The 16,536-nt window shown below is 36.4% G+C and overlaps 1 protein-coding gene across 2 annotated transcripts in view; it reads left to right on the top strand.

Annotated features, from left to right (window-relative positions):
• TTC29 (tetratricopeptide repeat domain 29) overlaps positions 1-16,536 on the top strand; it is a 258,913-nt gene that overhangs the window by 44,417 nt on the left and 197,960 nt on the right. For both annotated transcript variants that reach the window (XM_056802751.1, XM_056802750.1), the window contains one exon: positions 5,896-6,081. In XM_056802751.1, the coding sequence (XP_056658729.1) occupies positions 5,896-6,081 (186 nt within the window). The remainder of the gene's footprint in view (positions 1-5,895; positions 6,082-16,536) is intronic.

The following is a 16,536-nucleotide window of genomic DNA, read 5'->3' as shown; positions in this document are numbered from 1 at the left end:
TGCATAGTATATAACATCTTAGACTGAGAGCCCCTTAAGGGCAGGGACTGTCTGGTCTCTTTTTGTATTCCTAGTGTTTAACACAGTGCCTTGCACATAGTGGATGCTTAGTAAAAGTTTATTGATTGATAAAATAATCCAAATTTTCTTCAAATTAATGTGACAATGCTGAAAACAAAAAATAAATGAAAAGGAGGGAAGGAGAAATTGGGGGATAGCTAAAATTAATTTTAATTTTACTTTATTTTTAAAGTAGAATATTAGTACAAATATTAGCTTAGTTAACTATATTTCAATTAATAAAACATTTTACTTGAGTAGTAAAAATATGATTGTAAATAATTTTCTTCTAAAAATTAAATGCCTTTGAAATGTTGTCAAAATGCTCCATATATAAAACTTCTAAATATGAACCCAGGACCTCTTGCCTCTGGGTATGGCTTTCAGTCTGCTGAGTCACCTAGCTACCCCTCTTCCTTGCATCTTATAATAAAAAGCAATTATTTCCTCGATTAGTTTCCCAGTTGTTTGCCTGAGATTCACTTTTGTCAAAGCTGAAATTGCCAGATTTGGTGTAAAATCAAGATTCCTTGCACACTCATGTAGTACTCCCTGGTCCTGTTTAGTATGTAGTACCTGTCTTTGGGACAACTGAGACTGCAAACATGTTAAAAATAATGTCTGCAACTTGCTAAAAGCCATTCTTGAAAAATATTTAAATGTAAACAATTATTGTTGTTTTCTCATTCTCCCCATTCAGCCTTCATATTAACTTAAATGAATTCTAGATCTTTAAATCACAGGGGCTTCTAATGGAGAAAAGAGTAATTTGGTCATAGTTTCTCCTAGCCCCAGTCATTTGATGATCTTGGTCCTAGTGGATGCTAGGTCATCATCTCAGCATGCTAACATTGCTGCTCATTGGAAAGGCCTATCTCTAGAGAGTCTCATTGGTCACACCATCTAATCAAAGCTTTGGCACTAATGAATGTAGGTCCAACTCAGGCCAGTTCTTTCTCTTAAGACTTCTCATGGCACTTTCCTGAAGAAATTTAAATAATTTCCTAAAATATTATGTGTTGAAATCTTTTAGAAAAGAGAGTAAGCTGATCTTTATGAAGGGTCTTCCATAGTGGGAAATGTGTCTTAGCTGTTGAAATGATAATAGGTATCATTTCTATAATGCTTTAAGGTTTGCAGAATGCTTTAACAAATATTTTCTTGTTTTATCTTTATAATAATCGTGGGAAATAAGTGCTATTATTATCTTCATTTTATAAATGAAGAAACTGGGGTAGACATATGTGATATGCCCATGCTCCCACAGCTCATATTTGAGACTGAATTTGAACTCAAGTTTTCCTGGCTTCAGGTCCAATACTCTGTCTACTTACTGTAACACATGCCTGTCTTTTTTTCTAATCTTTGAATAAATATTTCCTTGTCTTTGTTAATAAAACAATCTTCCACCAGGTTATATAAGCCTTCTATGGATTATCTATTCAGTTAGAAAATAACTGATAGTCCCAAATCAACAGCAATCCAGTCCTTTGGGGTTTTGTTTGTTTATTTTGGTCTTATAATACAGCTTTTTTTGTTGTCTTTTTTTGTTTGTTTGTTTTGAGAATGATTGGGAAAAATCATTTCAGAACCATCTACAAATAAAAAACAAATTGTGGTTTGTATATATGGTGGAGAGATTTGGTTAGAATAGGAACTATTTGGCATGATGACTTTTAAAACTACAAGCAAGATCAAAAGTCTCTTCAGTTAATGTTGTCTCACTGGCATAACTATTGTCTCTAGTCATAGAGATCACAACTGCTCTTACCATTTCAGTGAATTTGACACCCTAAAATGTAATGGCCTGCAGTTATATATTAGAAGCAGTAAATCAGTCAACATACATTTATGACAGACCTACTGTGTGCATTGGGTCAACCTGTGGGTAAGGGGAGCCAGAGAGAGAGTGAAAAAGACAGAGATAGAGATGGAAAAACAGAGAAAGAGAGAGATTGAGGCAGAAAAATAGAGAACTCCATGGGTTTTAAGACTGTAACTGATGATAAACTGGTTTGGCCAGTCCAGACTAGTCTTTTAGGCTAGAGGAATGAAAGGCACTTTCCCTATCTTTACAAAATGAGATTACAGAATATCCGTAGCTCTCCTTATCAGTCATTGCTGAAATGGGGAACCACTTCTGGAGTGGAAGAGTGGGAGGTGATTGTTTTCAAAAGTCAAAGAGTGTATATTTAAGAAGAAAATTTATCTGCTCATAAAACTGCAAAGTTTTGCTCATGTGTAACAGAATGACTACTTTGGGACCCTAGAGATGGGTCAATTTAATAAGGAAGCTGGCAAGTCCCTTTAATATTCAAAAGCTGTCAAATTACCTTATCTTTGTCGAGAGATTAGCACTGTCTCATTCCACAAAGCTCCTAAATTATCTTGTAGTCAGGTTTATGTCATCATTCTGCATTTTTCTTTCAAAGAAAATCCAAGTCTTACTCAAGAACTATAGAATATTAGCACTGGCTTGGAACCTAGGGAGAATATTTATGCTCTCAAGCATAAGTAGGTTAGTATTTTAAGTGTCTCCCTCCACCACCAAGAAGCAGCAGCAGTGAATCTTCCATGTTGGAACTGTGTGGTGGAAAGTTCCTTCCAACAAGCTATGAAATCCCTGACAATGTCATCCAAGATCCATATACCCTGATAATAGTCAAGTACACAGTTGAAGAGACCAGAGACCTACAGAAGTTTGAAATAAATAACTACTATGGTTCCTTAAAGTATTAGATCTAAGATCCCACCATGGTGACTTGCTTTGTATGTGATTTCTGATTGTTCCAAATATGTGATCTTGGGACAGCCACCCTCTCTCTGCCTCAGTTTCTTCATCTATAAAAAAGATTAGGTGATTTCTATGATTCCTTCCAGCTCTATCTCCGTGCTATCCTACATACCCCCATCATGATAACAGAAGGCTGTTTTACATATTCAATCCACTGTCCAGTGGCAGAGGGTTACCTTTAGAGATACCTTTAGAGAGTTCTGGCACCCACCTTAGAAGAGAAAATTGACAATGACATTTCATAGTCTGCAATACCTTCTATGAGATAAGAAGGCATGGTTACTGATTAAGATTTTCCAGATGAGAAAAAAATGGAGTCATAAATTTGCAAAAAAAAAAAGGAAAACATATTTTGGATTCAAAATGTAGAATGAGACCTACATTTTTGGACATGGCTAATATGTTTTGCTTGAATATGCATATTTGTTTACAAAAGCTTTTTTTTAATTGGGAGTAATTGGGAGGGAAAGAAAACAAATAAATGTTTATAAATTGAAAAAATAATTTAAAAAGAAAGCCATGTTACTGATAACTGGAGATGTTGAATACATTATTCTTAAGTCAATCTAACTATCCTTTTATTTCTTCTTGCTTTTCGAAGCAAAAGATTTTCCCCCTGGGGGTTAGGAAAAGGAAGGGAGTTTGAAGAGAAGACTTATGTATTCCCATTTCCTTTTTACCTTCTTCATATGCATCATCCTCATGTCACTGTTGAGAAAAGTTGCTTTTTTTGAAGCCTATAAATACTTTCTATATTTACCCAGGTGCTTGGGTGTTGAATCTGTGTTTTTGAATAGGTCATTTAATTTTGTACTAAGTTTTGTTTTAGTTTGTGGGATAAAATTTATTCCCTTAGTATCTTGGTGGTTTTTTGGTGTCCTTCAATAAGTGTTTATTGGTCACTGGTGATCTATAGCTCACCAGGGGTGTTAGGCATGATTTTCACCCACTGCGTTGTCTACCTTAAAGTGATTTCATTTCTATCATTATTAACTTTAACTTTGGGTATGGGAATGGGGGGAGGGCAGAATATTCTTTAAATTATTTTTTCAATTAACAAGCATTTTTCCCCTTCCTACCTTTATCTCCCGCAAGTGAAAAATGAAAAAGGAAAAAATGGAAAAACTTGTAACAAATATTACAAAGTCAAGAGAAATAAAATCCTAGAGTGGCTAGGTGGCTCTGTGGATAGAAAGCTAGACCTGGAGGCAAGAGACCCTAGGTTCAAATGTGACCTCAGACACTTCCTAATTGTGTAACCCAAAAAAGTCACATAATCCCAATTATCCAGCCCTTATTACTCTTCTGCCATTGGTCCAAGATCAGACAGACATACAGAGACAAAGAAACAGAGAGACAGAGACAGAGAGAAAGAGACAGACAGGTAGAAAGGAAGAGGGAGATGGAGAGAGAGAGAAAGAGAGAGGGAAACAGACAGGGAAATAGGGAAAGAGGGAGGGGAAGAGACAGACAGACAGACAGACAGAGACAGAGACAGAGGGGGGAGGGAGAGAAAGTGAGGGAAAGAAGGAGGGAGGGAGGGAGAGAGTTAGAGCAAGAAAGAGAAAGAGAAAAAGAGAGAGGGAGAGGGAGAGGTGGGAGAGAAGGAGAGGTGGGAGAGGGAGAGAGAAATCAGAGTTCTCAATCTTGCAAAGTTGTTTATGTTTTTAATGTTGTTATTAATGTGTAATTTCTTCTCCTTGCTCTCCTCACTTTACTCTGCACAGTTCATACAAGTGGTGTTACTAGGTTTCTTTAAAGCTATGTTTTTGGTATGGCACATTAGTATTTTTTTACATTCCAAACCACAATTTTATCCGTCACTCTCCAACAAATGGGCATCCCTCAGTTTCCCATTAATATCTTTGTATACATGTTTCTCTTTCCTCCTCTGATCTCTTTCAGTCATACTGGGTTGAGGGTTATTCACCTTCCATCTTTATCTCAATTCTAAGAGTAAAAAACAGCTAGGCAACTGGATTAAGTGACTTGCCCAGGATCTCACAGCTAGGAAATATCTGAGACCAGATCTGAACCCAGGTCTAGCTCTATCCATTGAGCCGCCTAGCTGCCCTTTGAGTATTCACACAGTTTAGGGGATTTATTTTCAAATTGCTTTTCAATTGGTTCCTTTAACATTTACTAATGAAAGAAATTCATTCATTATAGAAAATTTCTTAAGTAATTTACTGGCAATTGCAATTCATGATCTAATACTACTTCATTTCCCATTTATCTAATAGATTTCTAGGCAGCTAGTACAGGATTTGAAATTTTAAAAAGCCAGAGTTCAAATCCTGATTCAGATACTTCCTAGCTATGCAATCTTGGGCAAATCACTTAACTTCTGTTTGCCTCCCTTTCGTCATTTGTAAAATAAAGATGATAATTACACCACATCACAGAGTTGTTATAAGTGTAAAATAAAATAACACACATAAACCATTCTGAAACCCTATACAGAGTATACCAAAAATCTTAATAATGCTTTGGAACACTGTATAAATGCTAGCTACTATTATCATCATTATATACACAGTGATATCTGTATACATTTGGTGGTCTATATATGTATGTGTGTGTGTGTGTGTCTGTGTGTGTGTGTGTGTGTGTGAGTGTCTGGACTTGTAATTTCATCTGTAGAATTAACTACGAGTATGCCAGTATGAAAACTCTCTCCATGAATGTAGATCAGCAAACTGTATATAATTTTTGGTTTTAGAAGATTAATTGCTCTGAGCACAAAAAAATTAATAGACTTTCCCAGAGTCACAATGCTAGTATATATATGAGGCAGAACTCAAACTCAGATCTTCTATACTCTAAGGCCAGTCAGTCATCTACTTAATATGCCATGAACCCTTTTTAGAAAATTCTTTAACCTTTTTAAAGACAGAAACTAGGTCATCACTTAAGTTTGTCATTAGGAGGGGGTATAAAATCACCTACTTTTCTATCATCATATTTCTTTACAAATTATTTTCTTAATATGTATTAATGATGTGGGTTTGGGTTGGGGATTTTTTTTTGTCTATTTTAAGCTAACTATGAAGACATGTACAGTTACATATATGCTTTGGCCTCTTACTTCAACAACCCGGATGACAAATGGTTGAGGAATTACTTTTATGAACGGTGTTTTAACATTGCTCAACTGATCAAAGCTGATGGTGGAAAAAAAGAAGCAGAATCCTACTCACTCATGGGTCTTCTCTTCGAAGAAAATGGTGAGTAAGACTGGGAGAATTTATATTCAGAAACAAAATGATCATCATCCTGTTTCCCATGCTACATAGCAAGGAGGGATCTAGGGGAGGAGGAGGAGGTGGTCAAAATATCCCTGTTAATGGAGAAAATGTCCTGGACTCCTTTAGGTGGGAAATAAATGGCAAAGCAGAGGAATAGCATGAGTAGGGTTGTTCTCTCTCTACATCATTGTTTCACAAGTTTCTGTCCATCTCCTAAGATCTACTTTCCATTGCAAAAGTCTACCAACTATGCTACTCAATAACATGAACTGGCTTCTTTAGCTTCTCCCACAACTTGGTTTACCCCAAATATTAGAATTCTAATTTCACCTTTTCTCTAGAGTGATGATTATTTATAGAAATAAAATATTATTACATATCTTCTAGAAATAGGTTGCATGGCTTAGATATCATTACCCCTTAAGATTTCCACTGCCATGACCACTCATCATAAAGGTAGCTTGAATACGATTAAGTATCTCTATTTCCATACCTCCTGCCCTGGTGCAGTATGTGGACTTTGGAGTAAGTTCTTTTTTCCCTTTGTCTGTCCTCATCGATTGTGTTGAGCTAATTTCTCCAGTATAAAAAAATTGTGTTCAGCTAGGCAATCTCATTTTTATTAGAGGCTTTCAGTCCATTATACCTGGCCTTATATCAGTAAGGTTGACATGTAATTATTTTCTTTTTTTAATTAAATTTTTAAATAAGCATTCATTTTCTTTCCCTCTCTGCTTCTCCCACCCAACTGAAAAACGAAACAAAAGCCCTTGCAATAAGTACACATAAACAAGCAAAACAAATTCCTGTTTTGTCTAGCTTCCTAAAATATGTGCTTCATTCTGCATATTTAGTCCATCTCCAATCCCTCAAAAGGCATTTTTTATCATCCATCCTTTATGATTGTGTTGACTAGTGTTCTTTAATCTTTCAAAGTTGTGTTTTTACAGTGGTATTGTATGAATTGTCCTCCTGGTTCTGCTTACAATTCTCTGTATCAGTTTATAAAGCTTTTCCCATATTTCTCCAATAACATCCTCTTAATTGTTTATTATGACACAATAATATTCTATAACATTCATCTGCCATACTTTGTTCAGTCATTTGTATTTTAAATTTCATCCTTTTAATTTTTGTGAGATTTTACTTACTTAAAGTAATAACAATTGGCAATATAGTTCAGAAATATCTCAGACTATGAAATTATCTGAGACCTTCAGAAAACAAGATTTATTGTTCAGGACAGAAGAAATGACCTAGAGAAACTTTTAGACATGATACAGTGTAAATTCAGATTCTGTCACTCTTCATTAGTTATCTATTAAATGCCAAACATGACTGGAAAAGAAGAACCCAAACACTGGATTTACCATGAACTCTACATGCAAGGAACTTATGAAGCACTTGTGTAGGAGTGGGAGGAAAGGCAATACCTTCAGAAGATTGGAGTGGCAATGGTAGATAGGTTGGCATGGAAACTCATAGGACAGGCTGTTATACTAATCTAGATGTAAGACACAAAAAAATAGTATGAATGAGTGGAGGCAGCTAGGTGGCTTGGTGGAGAGGGAACCAGGTCTAGAGATGCTAAGTCCCAGGTTCAAATATAGCTTCAGAATCTTCCTAGTTGTGTAACCCTGGACAAGTCACTTAACCCCAATTACCTGGTCCCTACCACTCTTTTGTGTTGGAGTTAATACTTAGTATTGATTATAAAACAGAAGATAAGGATATTTTTAATAGTATGTCAGATTTTACCCTAATGTTTAAAAATAAATATCTTTCTAGGGCTCTTTATGGTTGTCAAAATGCAAATAAACTATTTCCTTAGAATAAATGTTTTCCTCAAATTTACAACTGATTCTAAAAGTTGTTTTTTTTTATTTTCTAAAAGTATTTATTTTTAAAGATTTAAAACTCACCTGAAAACAATCCTTCCCCTACTGAGATAGTGAAAACAATTCTGAATTTGGAATCAGAAAGCATGAGTTTGAATCTTGATTCTAAAAATCCTCAGTGTAACCTTGGGCAAATTGTCAAACCCTACAGCCTCATTTTCTTTATTCCCTAAAGTGAAAGAATTGGACCAACTTATCTTTAAAGCCTCTAAATGCTTTGGTTACTAAATAAAATATATCTCCATAGTGGACACACAGTGACTTGACTAACCACTAATGTCACCACTTATTTTAATAGGAGGAGAAAAAGAGGGAAATTGGTGGTTTATAGCCTCAGTGTTTTTCACTGTGTTCTTGTTTTAATGACATATAAAATATTATAGCTAGTTAAATTGCTTTAATGCTTGTAAGCATTCTACATAGACATTTTATTGAAATATAAGCTGTACTTTTCTTAATAAGTTTCCATATTGTTATTATCATAATACCAATATGTATGTATACATGGATGTGTTTAACAACTGACTCTCCAAAAAACAATGTAGTCATGACATGTTTTTACATTTAATCTGTATTATTTACATTTTCCCCATCACTTTCTTTAAGTCTAGATAATCAACAAACCAAGAATTCATGCCCTAAATTGTAGCATTTTTTTTATTTCTAAGGTATAAATGCGCACACTGAAAATTTAACTATCCACTCTCATAAACTAATATGAGCCAACTTCATCATGGCCCAGATAATAGATCATTTCTAAAAAGAAAACCTTTTTAATATATGAAAGTTGGGCAAGTCATTTTACTTCATTGATGTTATTTCCTCATCTGCAGAATGAGAGGGTTGGATTAGATGGCCTCTGATAACCCTGACGACTCATGTTCTAATTATATATTCAAAAGGAAGGAAAAAATTGTGAGTCCAGAGATTGACTTTGAAAATATAAGAAGGCCCGGAGCAAATTTGGTTGATGCTAAGGATGTTTTACTTAGGTTGAAAAGATAGCATAGTCATTGATCTAATAAGAAATAAGAAAGACTTTGAATGTCAAACTATGAAATGTGAATTTAATTAGGCACAGCCTGTGGGAGTCATGGAAAGTTTTTGAGCAGAGTAGTGACATGATCTAGAAGTATGCATAAGGAAGATAAGTCTGTCAGCATCATGAAAGACAGAGTAGGGGCAACCTTTCATACTTCCATCTCAATTTTTCAGTTAAATTTTTGGGCTTAAATCCCTCCTAACTTGCTTTTTCCTTAGCCTCTTTCTCTAGGCTCTTGCCTCTCAACATAAGTTCCCAGGCTTACTTGGAAAATACCCTTCCTAGAAGTACCTCACAAAGAAGTCCTGAAAGAAATTGATTTTCATATTAGGAAAATTTTAAGAAAATGTTTCTTCCCAAGTAGAATGCTGTTCCCATAGAGCTAGAGCTTCCAACTAGACTTTGGAAAGAAGAGCTTGCTGTTTCAGGACCCTGGATAGTAGCTATTCATTCATTCATTCATTCATTCATTCATTCATTCATTCCTCAAGTATTTTTAAGTGTCTTTTTTTTTGTTCTGGACCTATGCTAGGCACTCCTGATACAATGACCAAAACAAAACAGTCCCTCTTCTAAAGGACCTTACTTTCTATCAGAGGAAACAATGTGAACACAGATTAGTAAATGCAAAATGCATGAATTGATGCCAAACCCGAAGCCCCCATTGTTTAAAAAAATGTGAGTGCAAAGAAGGAAGGGAGGTAGGAAGGGGGAGAGAAGGGAAGGAAGGAAGGAAGGAAGGAAGGAAGGAAGGAAGGAAGGAAGGAAGGAAGGAAGGAAGGAAGGAAGGAAGGAAGGAAGGAAGGAAGGAAGGAAGGAAGGAAGGAAGGAAGGAAAAGGAAGGAAGGAAGGAAGGAAGGAAGGAAGGAAGGAAGGAAGGAAGGAAGGAAGGAAGGAAGGAAGGAAGGAAGGAAGGAAGGAAGGAAGGAAGGAAGAAGGACGGACCTCCACTAACTCTGAACAGAGATCAAATACCTGATAGTACTGGCAATAATTCACTAAAGGAAATAGGTGGAAATTTTATTTTCCCTATGGAGAATTTTTGTGGAGAAAATGATAGTTGAAATCAATTTTCATCTGTGTACAAAATCATGAGAAGTTGTTGTCTAAATAGTCTTCAAAAAAACAAAAACCCTTTCTTTCTATCTTTTTGCCAACTCTAAGACAGAAAGGCAAGAGCTAATCAAATAGGGTTAGATGGCTTGCCCAGGGTTAGGAAATGTCAGAATCCAGAGTTGAACCCAGGTCCTCCAGACTCCAGACCTGGCTCTCCCTCTTCTATGCTGCCTAGCTGTCTAAGTAGTATTAAAAACTATAAGCATGAAAACCTGGGTTTTAGTAGCAAATTTAAAATATTTGTGAAACATGGTTTACCATGAAATGCCTTTGAAAAAGAAGTTCTGGGTTAGGTGATCCTTCACTTTCTTTGCATTTCTAAACTTTTCTAACTGACTTTCCCAATCTCCCCCCTCCTCTTCTGGCCCTCCTTTCATCTTACTCTGCCAATGCTGGTTTCTGAAAAGAAGTACTTCTTTCTGTGATTAGCCACCAAGATGTGACAGGTTAACCCCTAAAACATTCTAACAATCAAAGCACAACGTCCATATCCTATTTAAGAGGGAAGATGGATGTTTACTTTTTATCTAGTTTTTGTTACCTATACGTATGTATATATATTATATTTATTTATATTTATATTTAAAAATAGAGGAGGGGGGAGGAAGGGAGAGAGGACCTAGGTAGCTCAGTGGATTGAGAGCCAGGTCTAAAGTTGGAAGGACCTGGGTTCCAATGTGATCTCAGATACTGCCTAGCTGAGTAACCCTGATCAATTCATTTAACCCCCATTGCCTAGCCCTTACCACTCATCAGCCTTGGAACCAATACACAGCATTGAATCTAAGACAGAAGATAAGGGTTTAAAAAGAGAGAGACTGGCAGTCATTGCTAACTTCTCAAGTTCTTGAAGATAGACTGTTTTAATCCTAAACAAGTCAAGCCAACAAGTATTTATTGAGTATTCCTAGTGCATGGAGCACAGTGGCTTTAGGTACATATTAAAGATGAGAAATGGTTGCTGCCCTCAAGGAACTTGAAATCTAATAGAGGAAGCAAGGGTGATGAGCATTTAATGAATACAAATGTCCAGACAGGAGCTTATAGCCATTGCATTACAACACACTGTAGAAATGGAAATGACTATGGAGCAATAGTTTCTTATTGAGTGTAAGTAGTTTACTTGTTTTACAGTAAAAAATGCTTATGATAAATGGAACAACTCTCAACAAAAACAAGCAGTCAAACAATGAATAAAATCAGCACAAGCATCCTTTGGAGGTTTTATCAACTGTTTTCTCTCTTAATCTTTGGAAGCAAAAACCTCACAGTTTATCTGTTACCCTTCTTTGAAATGATAGTGGCATCTCATTGAAAGCTGGGGGCCTTCCTGTTAGCCATACCCACCCCCCCAAATTAGGATTTATATCCTACAACATCCTAGACTTTTAAAAAAGTCTAGGACCATCAATTTAGAACTGGAAGGGTCCTGAGAGAACATTGAGTTCAGCCTCCTACTTAAGAGAATAGAAAATTTGAGCCCAGAAGGATTAAGTTTTATGACCAGGATCAAACAGAGTAAGTGTCTGGGGCAAGATTCAAATCTAGTTCTTTCTGACACTTGAATTCAAGGGCTCAATCCTACTACATTGTGCTGGATCATTACCAGTATAATGAACTTTGACCAGATTGTCCTTCACCTTTCAAGAAGGGCTGGAGGGAGGGGTGGGTTGTACAATGGATAGACCACCAGGCTTTGAGTTGGGAGGACCTGGGTTCAAATCTCATCTCTGACACTTCTGAGCTGTGTAACCTTGGTTAAATCAATTGCCTCTAATTGCCTAGCCCTAAGACAGCTCTTCTGTCTTAGAATTGATACTAAGACAGAAGGTAAGAATTTTAAAAAATAAAGGAGGAGAAAAAGAAGGCTAATGGGATCATAGGAAATGGATGAAAAAGGTATAGAGTATAAAAGCAGTATGACTCACCAGATAGAGCCCCCCAATGTGGAGTCAGAAAGAACCCGAGTTTCACTCAAGTCTCAGACATTTCTTATTTTCTTTTTGCCTCATTTTCTCATTTGTGAAATGGGAATAATAATACCACCTATCTTCCAGGATTGTTATAAAGATAAAATGAGATAATATTTGAAAGGTACTTAGCATGGTACAGGCCTGATACATAACAAATACTTTATATAGGTTTACTATTACATTTTTATTTCTGTCTATAAGTGTTTAGTAATTTTGGGGTGGAGGGGAAAGATTTAATTCAATTTAACAAAGATTTATTATGTGGCTACTATTTGTAAAGCCCTATGCTACATTTTGAGGGTATGATGACCAAAAGAAAATTGTCCTTTTCCTCAAGGAACTTACCTAGCTACTAGAGTTCCACCCTATAGATAGATAAGGAAATGTAACATATATAAAATATTTGAGGGGACCAAGGGAAATAGTGGAAAGGGATTTTAAACTGTCAATTTATATATAGTTTGAACCCTTTCTTTAACTCTCCCTATATCAGTTAATTAACAGTTTATTTATCTAAATGGAGAAAGGGAAAAGGGATGAGGGATTAGCTAATGTATAACCCACTTAGAGATTAAACCCCTTATACTTAAATAACTATTCTAAACTAAATTTCTAAAGTAATATTTAAGGTTAAGGGGGTTTTGTTACTAACAGGGCCAGGGACAAATGGGTCAAAGATTCTTATAGCACCAGAGACCTCCTTTGGGTCAAGCAGCATTCCCAGTAAGTAACAGCTCAGATGAAATATCCACAGCAGTAGCACCAGCTCCAGTAGCAGGGACAGGCAGGAAACAAGAAAGCCCAAAGGAAAAGGAACCACTGGTTCTCTGGATTCACCCCAGAAATAGCCAAATAGCACCCTTGGGCTCTCTTGACTGCTAGAGGAAAGCAGCCTCACTCTTCCAGAGTTCACCATCCACTTTCTACAACTGCTCTGTCTCCAGGACCAGTTTCTGGGAGTTCTGAATGGAATGTTGGTCTTTAGGGTCTCATGCTGTCAGCTTGCCCTGTTATGCCCTGCTAGAAATCCCTTACTACAGTGCTAACAATTGGAGAGATATGTTCTCCAAGAGAAGACCTTGAAGGAAATAGGGCAAAGGAGGGAAGGATATGAAATAAGTATGGAGATATAGACTGCAGCCAGATTGTTAAGGTTTTTAAAAGTCAAACAAAAGAGTTAGTATTTTTTTAATCATAGAGACAATAGAGGGCTAATTGTTTGTGAGCAGAGGAGGGACTTGGTCAGACCAGTGTCTGAGCAAGATGATTTCAGCATCCACATAAAAGATGAAGTGGGGAAGGATGAGACCTGAGACAGAATGGACAGTTAGGAAGATATTGTAACTGTCCGGCTGAGGGGTGATAAAAGACTGAAATAGACGATTCATTGTGTTAGTGAAGAGAAAGGCAGCAATATGGTGGAAGTAACAGTGAAGATTTGATAACCAATTGATAGAGATATGAATAGGAATGAAGAGTAGATGATCACAATGTTGAGAAACTGAGAAAGATGGAGCCCTTGATAGAAATAGAGGAAGCCTTACAACTGTGTTTAAGGGACAGGAAAAATACAATGAACCACAATGAAGAAGTAGTCAGAGGTAGAAGAATAGGGAGAGAGAAATATTTTTAAAAACTCAAAGAGAAGAGAATCTCAGAATGGGAAGAGGGATCAACAAAGTCTTTAGCTAAAAGGACTCTAAAGAGAATGAGAGCCTAGAAAAGGCCATTGAATTTAGGAGTAAAGAGATGGTAGTGATACTTTATGCATTGAAATTCATTCACTTCCATTTAAAAAGATATCAGGCAAGTCAATTATACATAAATACAGATACATTTTTTAAGAAATTTAATTTTTAAAAAGGAATCTGGAGGAGGCAGTAGTTAGCTCAGTGTATTGAGAACTAGGCCTAGAGACAGGAGGTCCTGAGTTCAAATGTGACCTCAGACACTTCTAGTTTTATAACCCTGGGCAAGCCACTTGTCCCCATAACTAGCCTTCACCACTCTTCAGCCTTGGAACCAATACAGAGTTTTGATTTGAAGACAGAAGGTGAAGGTTTGAAAAAATCATCTGAAATTTTGGAGAGGGCAGTAAAATGGTCAGGTCATCCAAAAAGTTGTTGTCATTCAGCCTTTTTTAATCACATCTGACTCTTCGTGATCCCATTTGGGATTTTCTTACCAAAGATTCTAGTGTGATTTGCCATATCTTTCTCCAGTTCATTTTACAGATGAGGAAACTAAGGCAAACAGGGACACAGCTAGTGAGTGTCAGAGGCCAGATTTGAATTCCTGAAGATGAGTCTTCCTAGTTCCAACCGTAATGCTCCATACACCGAGACACCTAGTCACTCACAGTCATGCATAAAACACACTAAAATTTTACAATAAGAACTCACTGTATTAAGCACTAAAAATGATACAAAAATAGAGAGACCTTCCCAGTTCTTGAAGGAGTTTGTTGTCCAATATCAGTGATTTTTTAAAAATGCTCAAGGGATTATAATGCAAAGCAGATGATAAATACTCACAAAAAATAGAAAATAGAGTTTGAGAATTTAAAGAAGGCTCATTAATTAGCAACAAGGATTAGAGAAAACTTTCTAGAAATGTTTGAACTTGGTCTTAAAGGATGACTCTGAATTCAGCGAGCAAAGATGGACCTTTGGATATTCTTGGTGTGGGGAATACAGGGAGCAAAAAATGACAGGAGCAGAAAAGTACGAATTATGTTCTGGGGAAAAAAGAAATACTTTAGGCAGAGGTTCTTAATTTAAGGTCCATAAATTTGGTTTTAAAAAATTGGCAGCTGTATTTCAACATAATTGGTTTCCTTTGTAATTCTATAGATTTTATTTTATGCATTTAAAAACATCATTCAGAGAAATGGGCTTCAGACTGCCAAGATTCTATGTTGCAAAAAATGATGAAGAACCTCTCATACAGAGTATAGGGAATATGAACAATAGTTATAAGAGATAAGGCTAGAAAAGCAGGTTGGACACAATGAGGAAAGGGTAAATAAACACTCAAGAGTTATCAAGGAGTTTTGAACACAGGGATGGCATGATTGAACTTGTGCACCTGGCAAGTGATATGTAGGATAGATTGTAGGGAAGTCAAGAATGAAGGCATGAATCCCAGTTAGAAGACTAGTTAGATCATTCAGGAAGGTTATTTAGGGCCTGTTCTGGATTTGTGGTGATGGGAATGGAAGGAAAGAGATAAATGTTTATGGGGAAAATATTTAGGATTTGGTAACTGATTCATGGGGTAGAAGGGGGGAAGGTAAGAAAAAAAAATCTAAGTTTTTGCCTGTGTGAGCAGGGAATGCTGATACCATTAATAGAAATAATCAAGAAATGAGAATGAGAGTTTGGGGATAGATGGGTTGACAATGAAAGATACTGTTTCAAACAAACTGAGGGAGAGACCAGACAAGTAGAAATACAGGTTATAGTTTGGATAGAAGACTCAATCTTTTGGTTGTTTGTTTTCAGTTGTGTCTGACTTTTTGTGACCCTATTTGGGGTTTTCTTGTCAAATATAATGGAATCATTTGCCATTTCCTTCTCTAGCTCATTTGACAGATGAGGAAACTGAGGCAAACAAGGTTTAATGACTTTCCCTGGGTCACAGAGCTCATAAGTGTCTGAGGGCAGATTTGAACATAAGATGATTCTTTCTGACTCTAGACTTGGCACTCTATCCACTGCACCATCTAACTGCCCCTAAGCATCCCAACTGAGAGCACTTATTCCTAAAAATAAAATAACTGTTTTCAGGTAGAATGGAAAGCTATGACTGGAGAAAGTAGGGAAAAGGGGTGCACTGTATCAAGTTGAAAAGTATATAAAGAGAATAGTGATAGAGTCTTGAGGAACAATTAATTAACATGTCCCAAAAGTCAAGTCTCATTCTTGGAAAGCTCTTTTGGTTTGTGTCATTTTAGAATTATGGTAATGCCCATTCTTTATTCATGGCTTTGAGAATTTTTACATCCTATGCCTGTCTGTCTGTCAGCCAGCCTGCCTATCCGTCTGTCTGTCTGTCTCTCTGTCCATCCATCCAGCCAACAGCTTCTCATGTAATTTTGTCAACTCAACCTGTTTGACTTTTTTTTATCTAAATAAGATGAAGGAAATATTAAAGCATAGACTATCCTCTGTTATGGAAATGTCCTGTCCTACAATGTAGTGTTAATAAGAAAGACATGAATGCAAGGTGATAGAATACCTAACTAGCTGCTGAGGTGGGGACAGGGGAGAATTTTTTTTTAAGTCAGCAAACACACAGACTTCATCAGACAAATGCATCATTTTGCCTCCAACTTTCTTTTGGTATTATAAATGCTTTTGCATTTAGGAAAATCTTTAATAGTCAATTTTAAAATGGTTTGTGT

This window comes from Monodelphis domestica, chromosome 6, assembly GCF_027887165.1.
Source record: "Monodelphis domestica isolate mMonDom1 chromosome 6, mMonDom1.pri, whole genome shotgun sequence".
Lineage (NCBI taxonomy): Eukaryota > Metazoa > Chordata > Mammalia > Didelphimorphia > Didelphidae > Monodelphis > Monodelphis domestica.
Note: the sequence above shows the minus strand (reverse complement) of the source record. Positions and strands in the feature narration are given on the sequence as shown.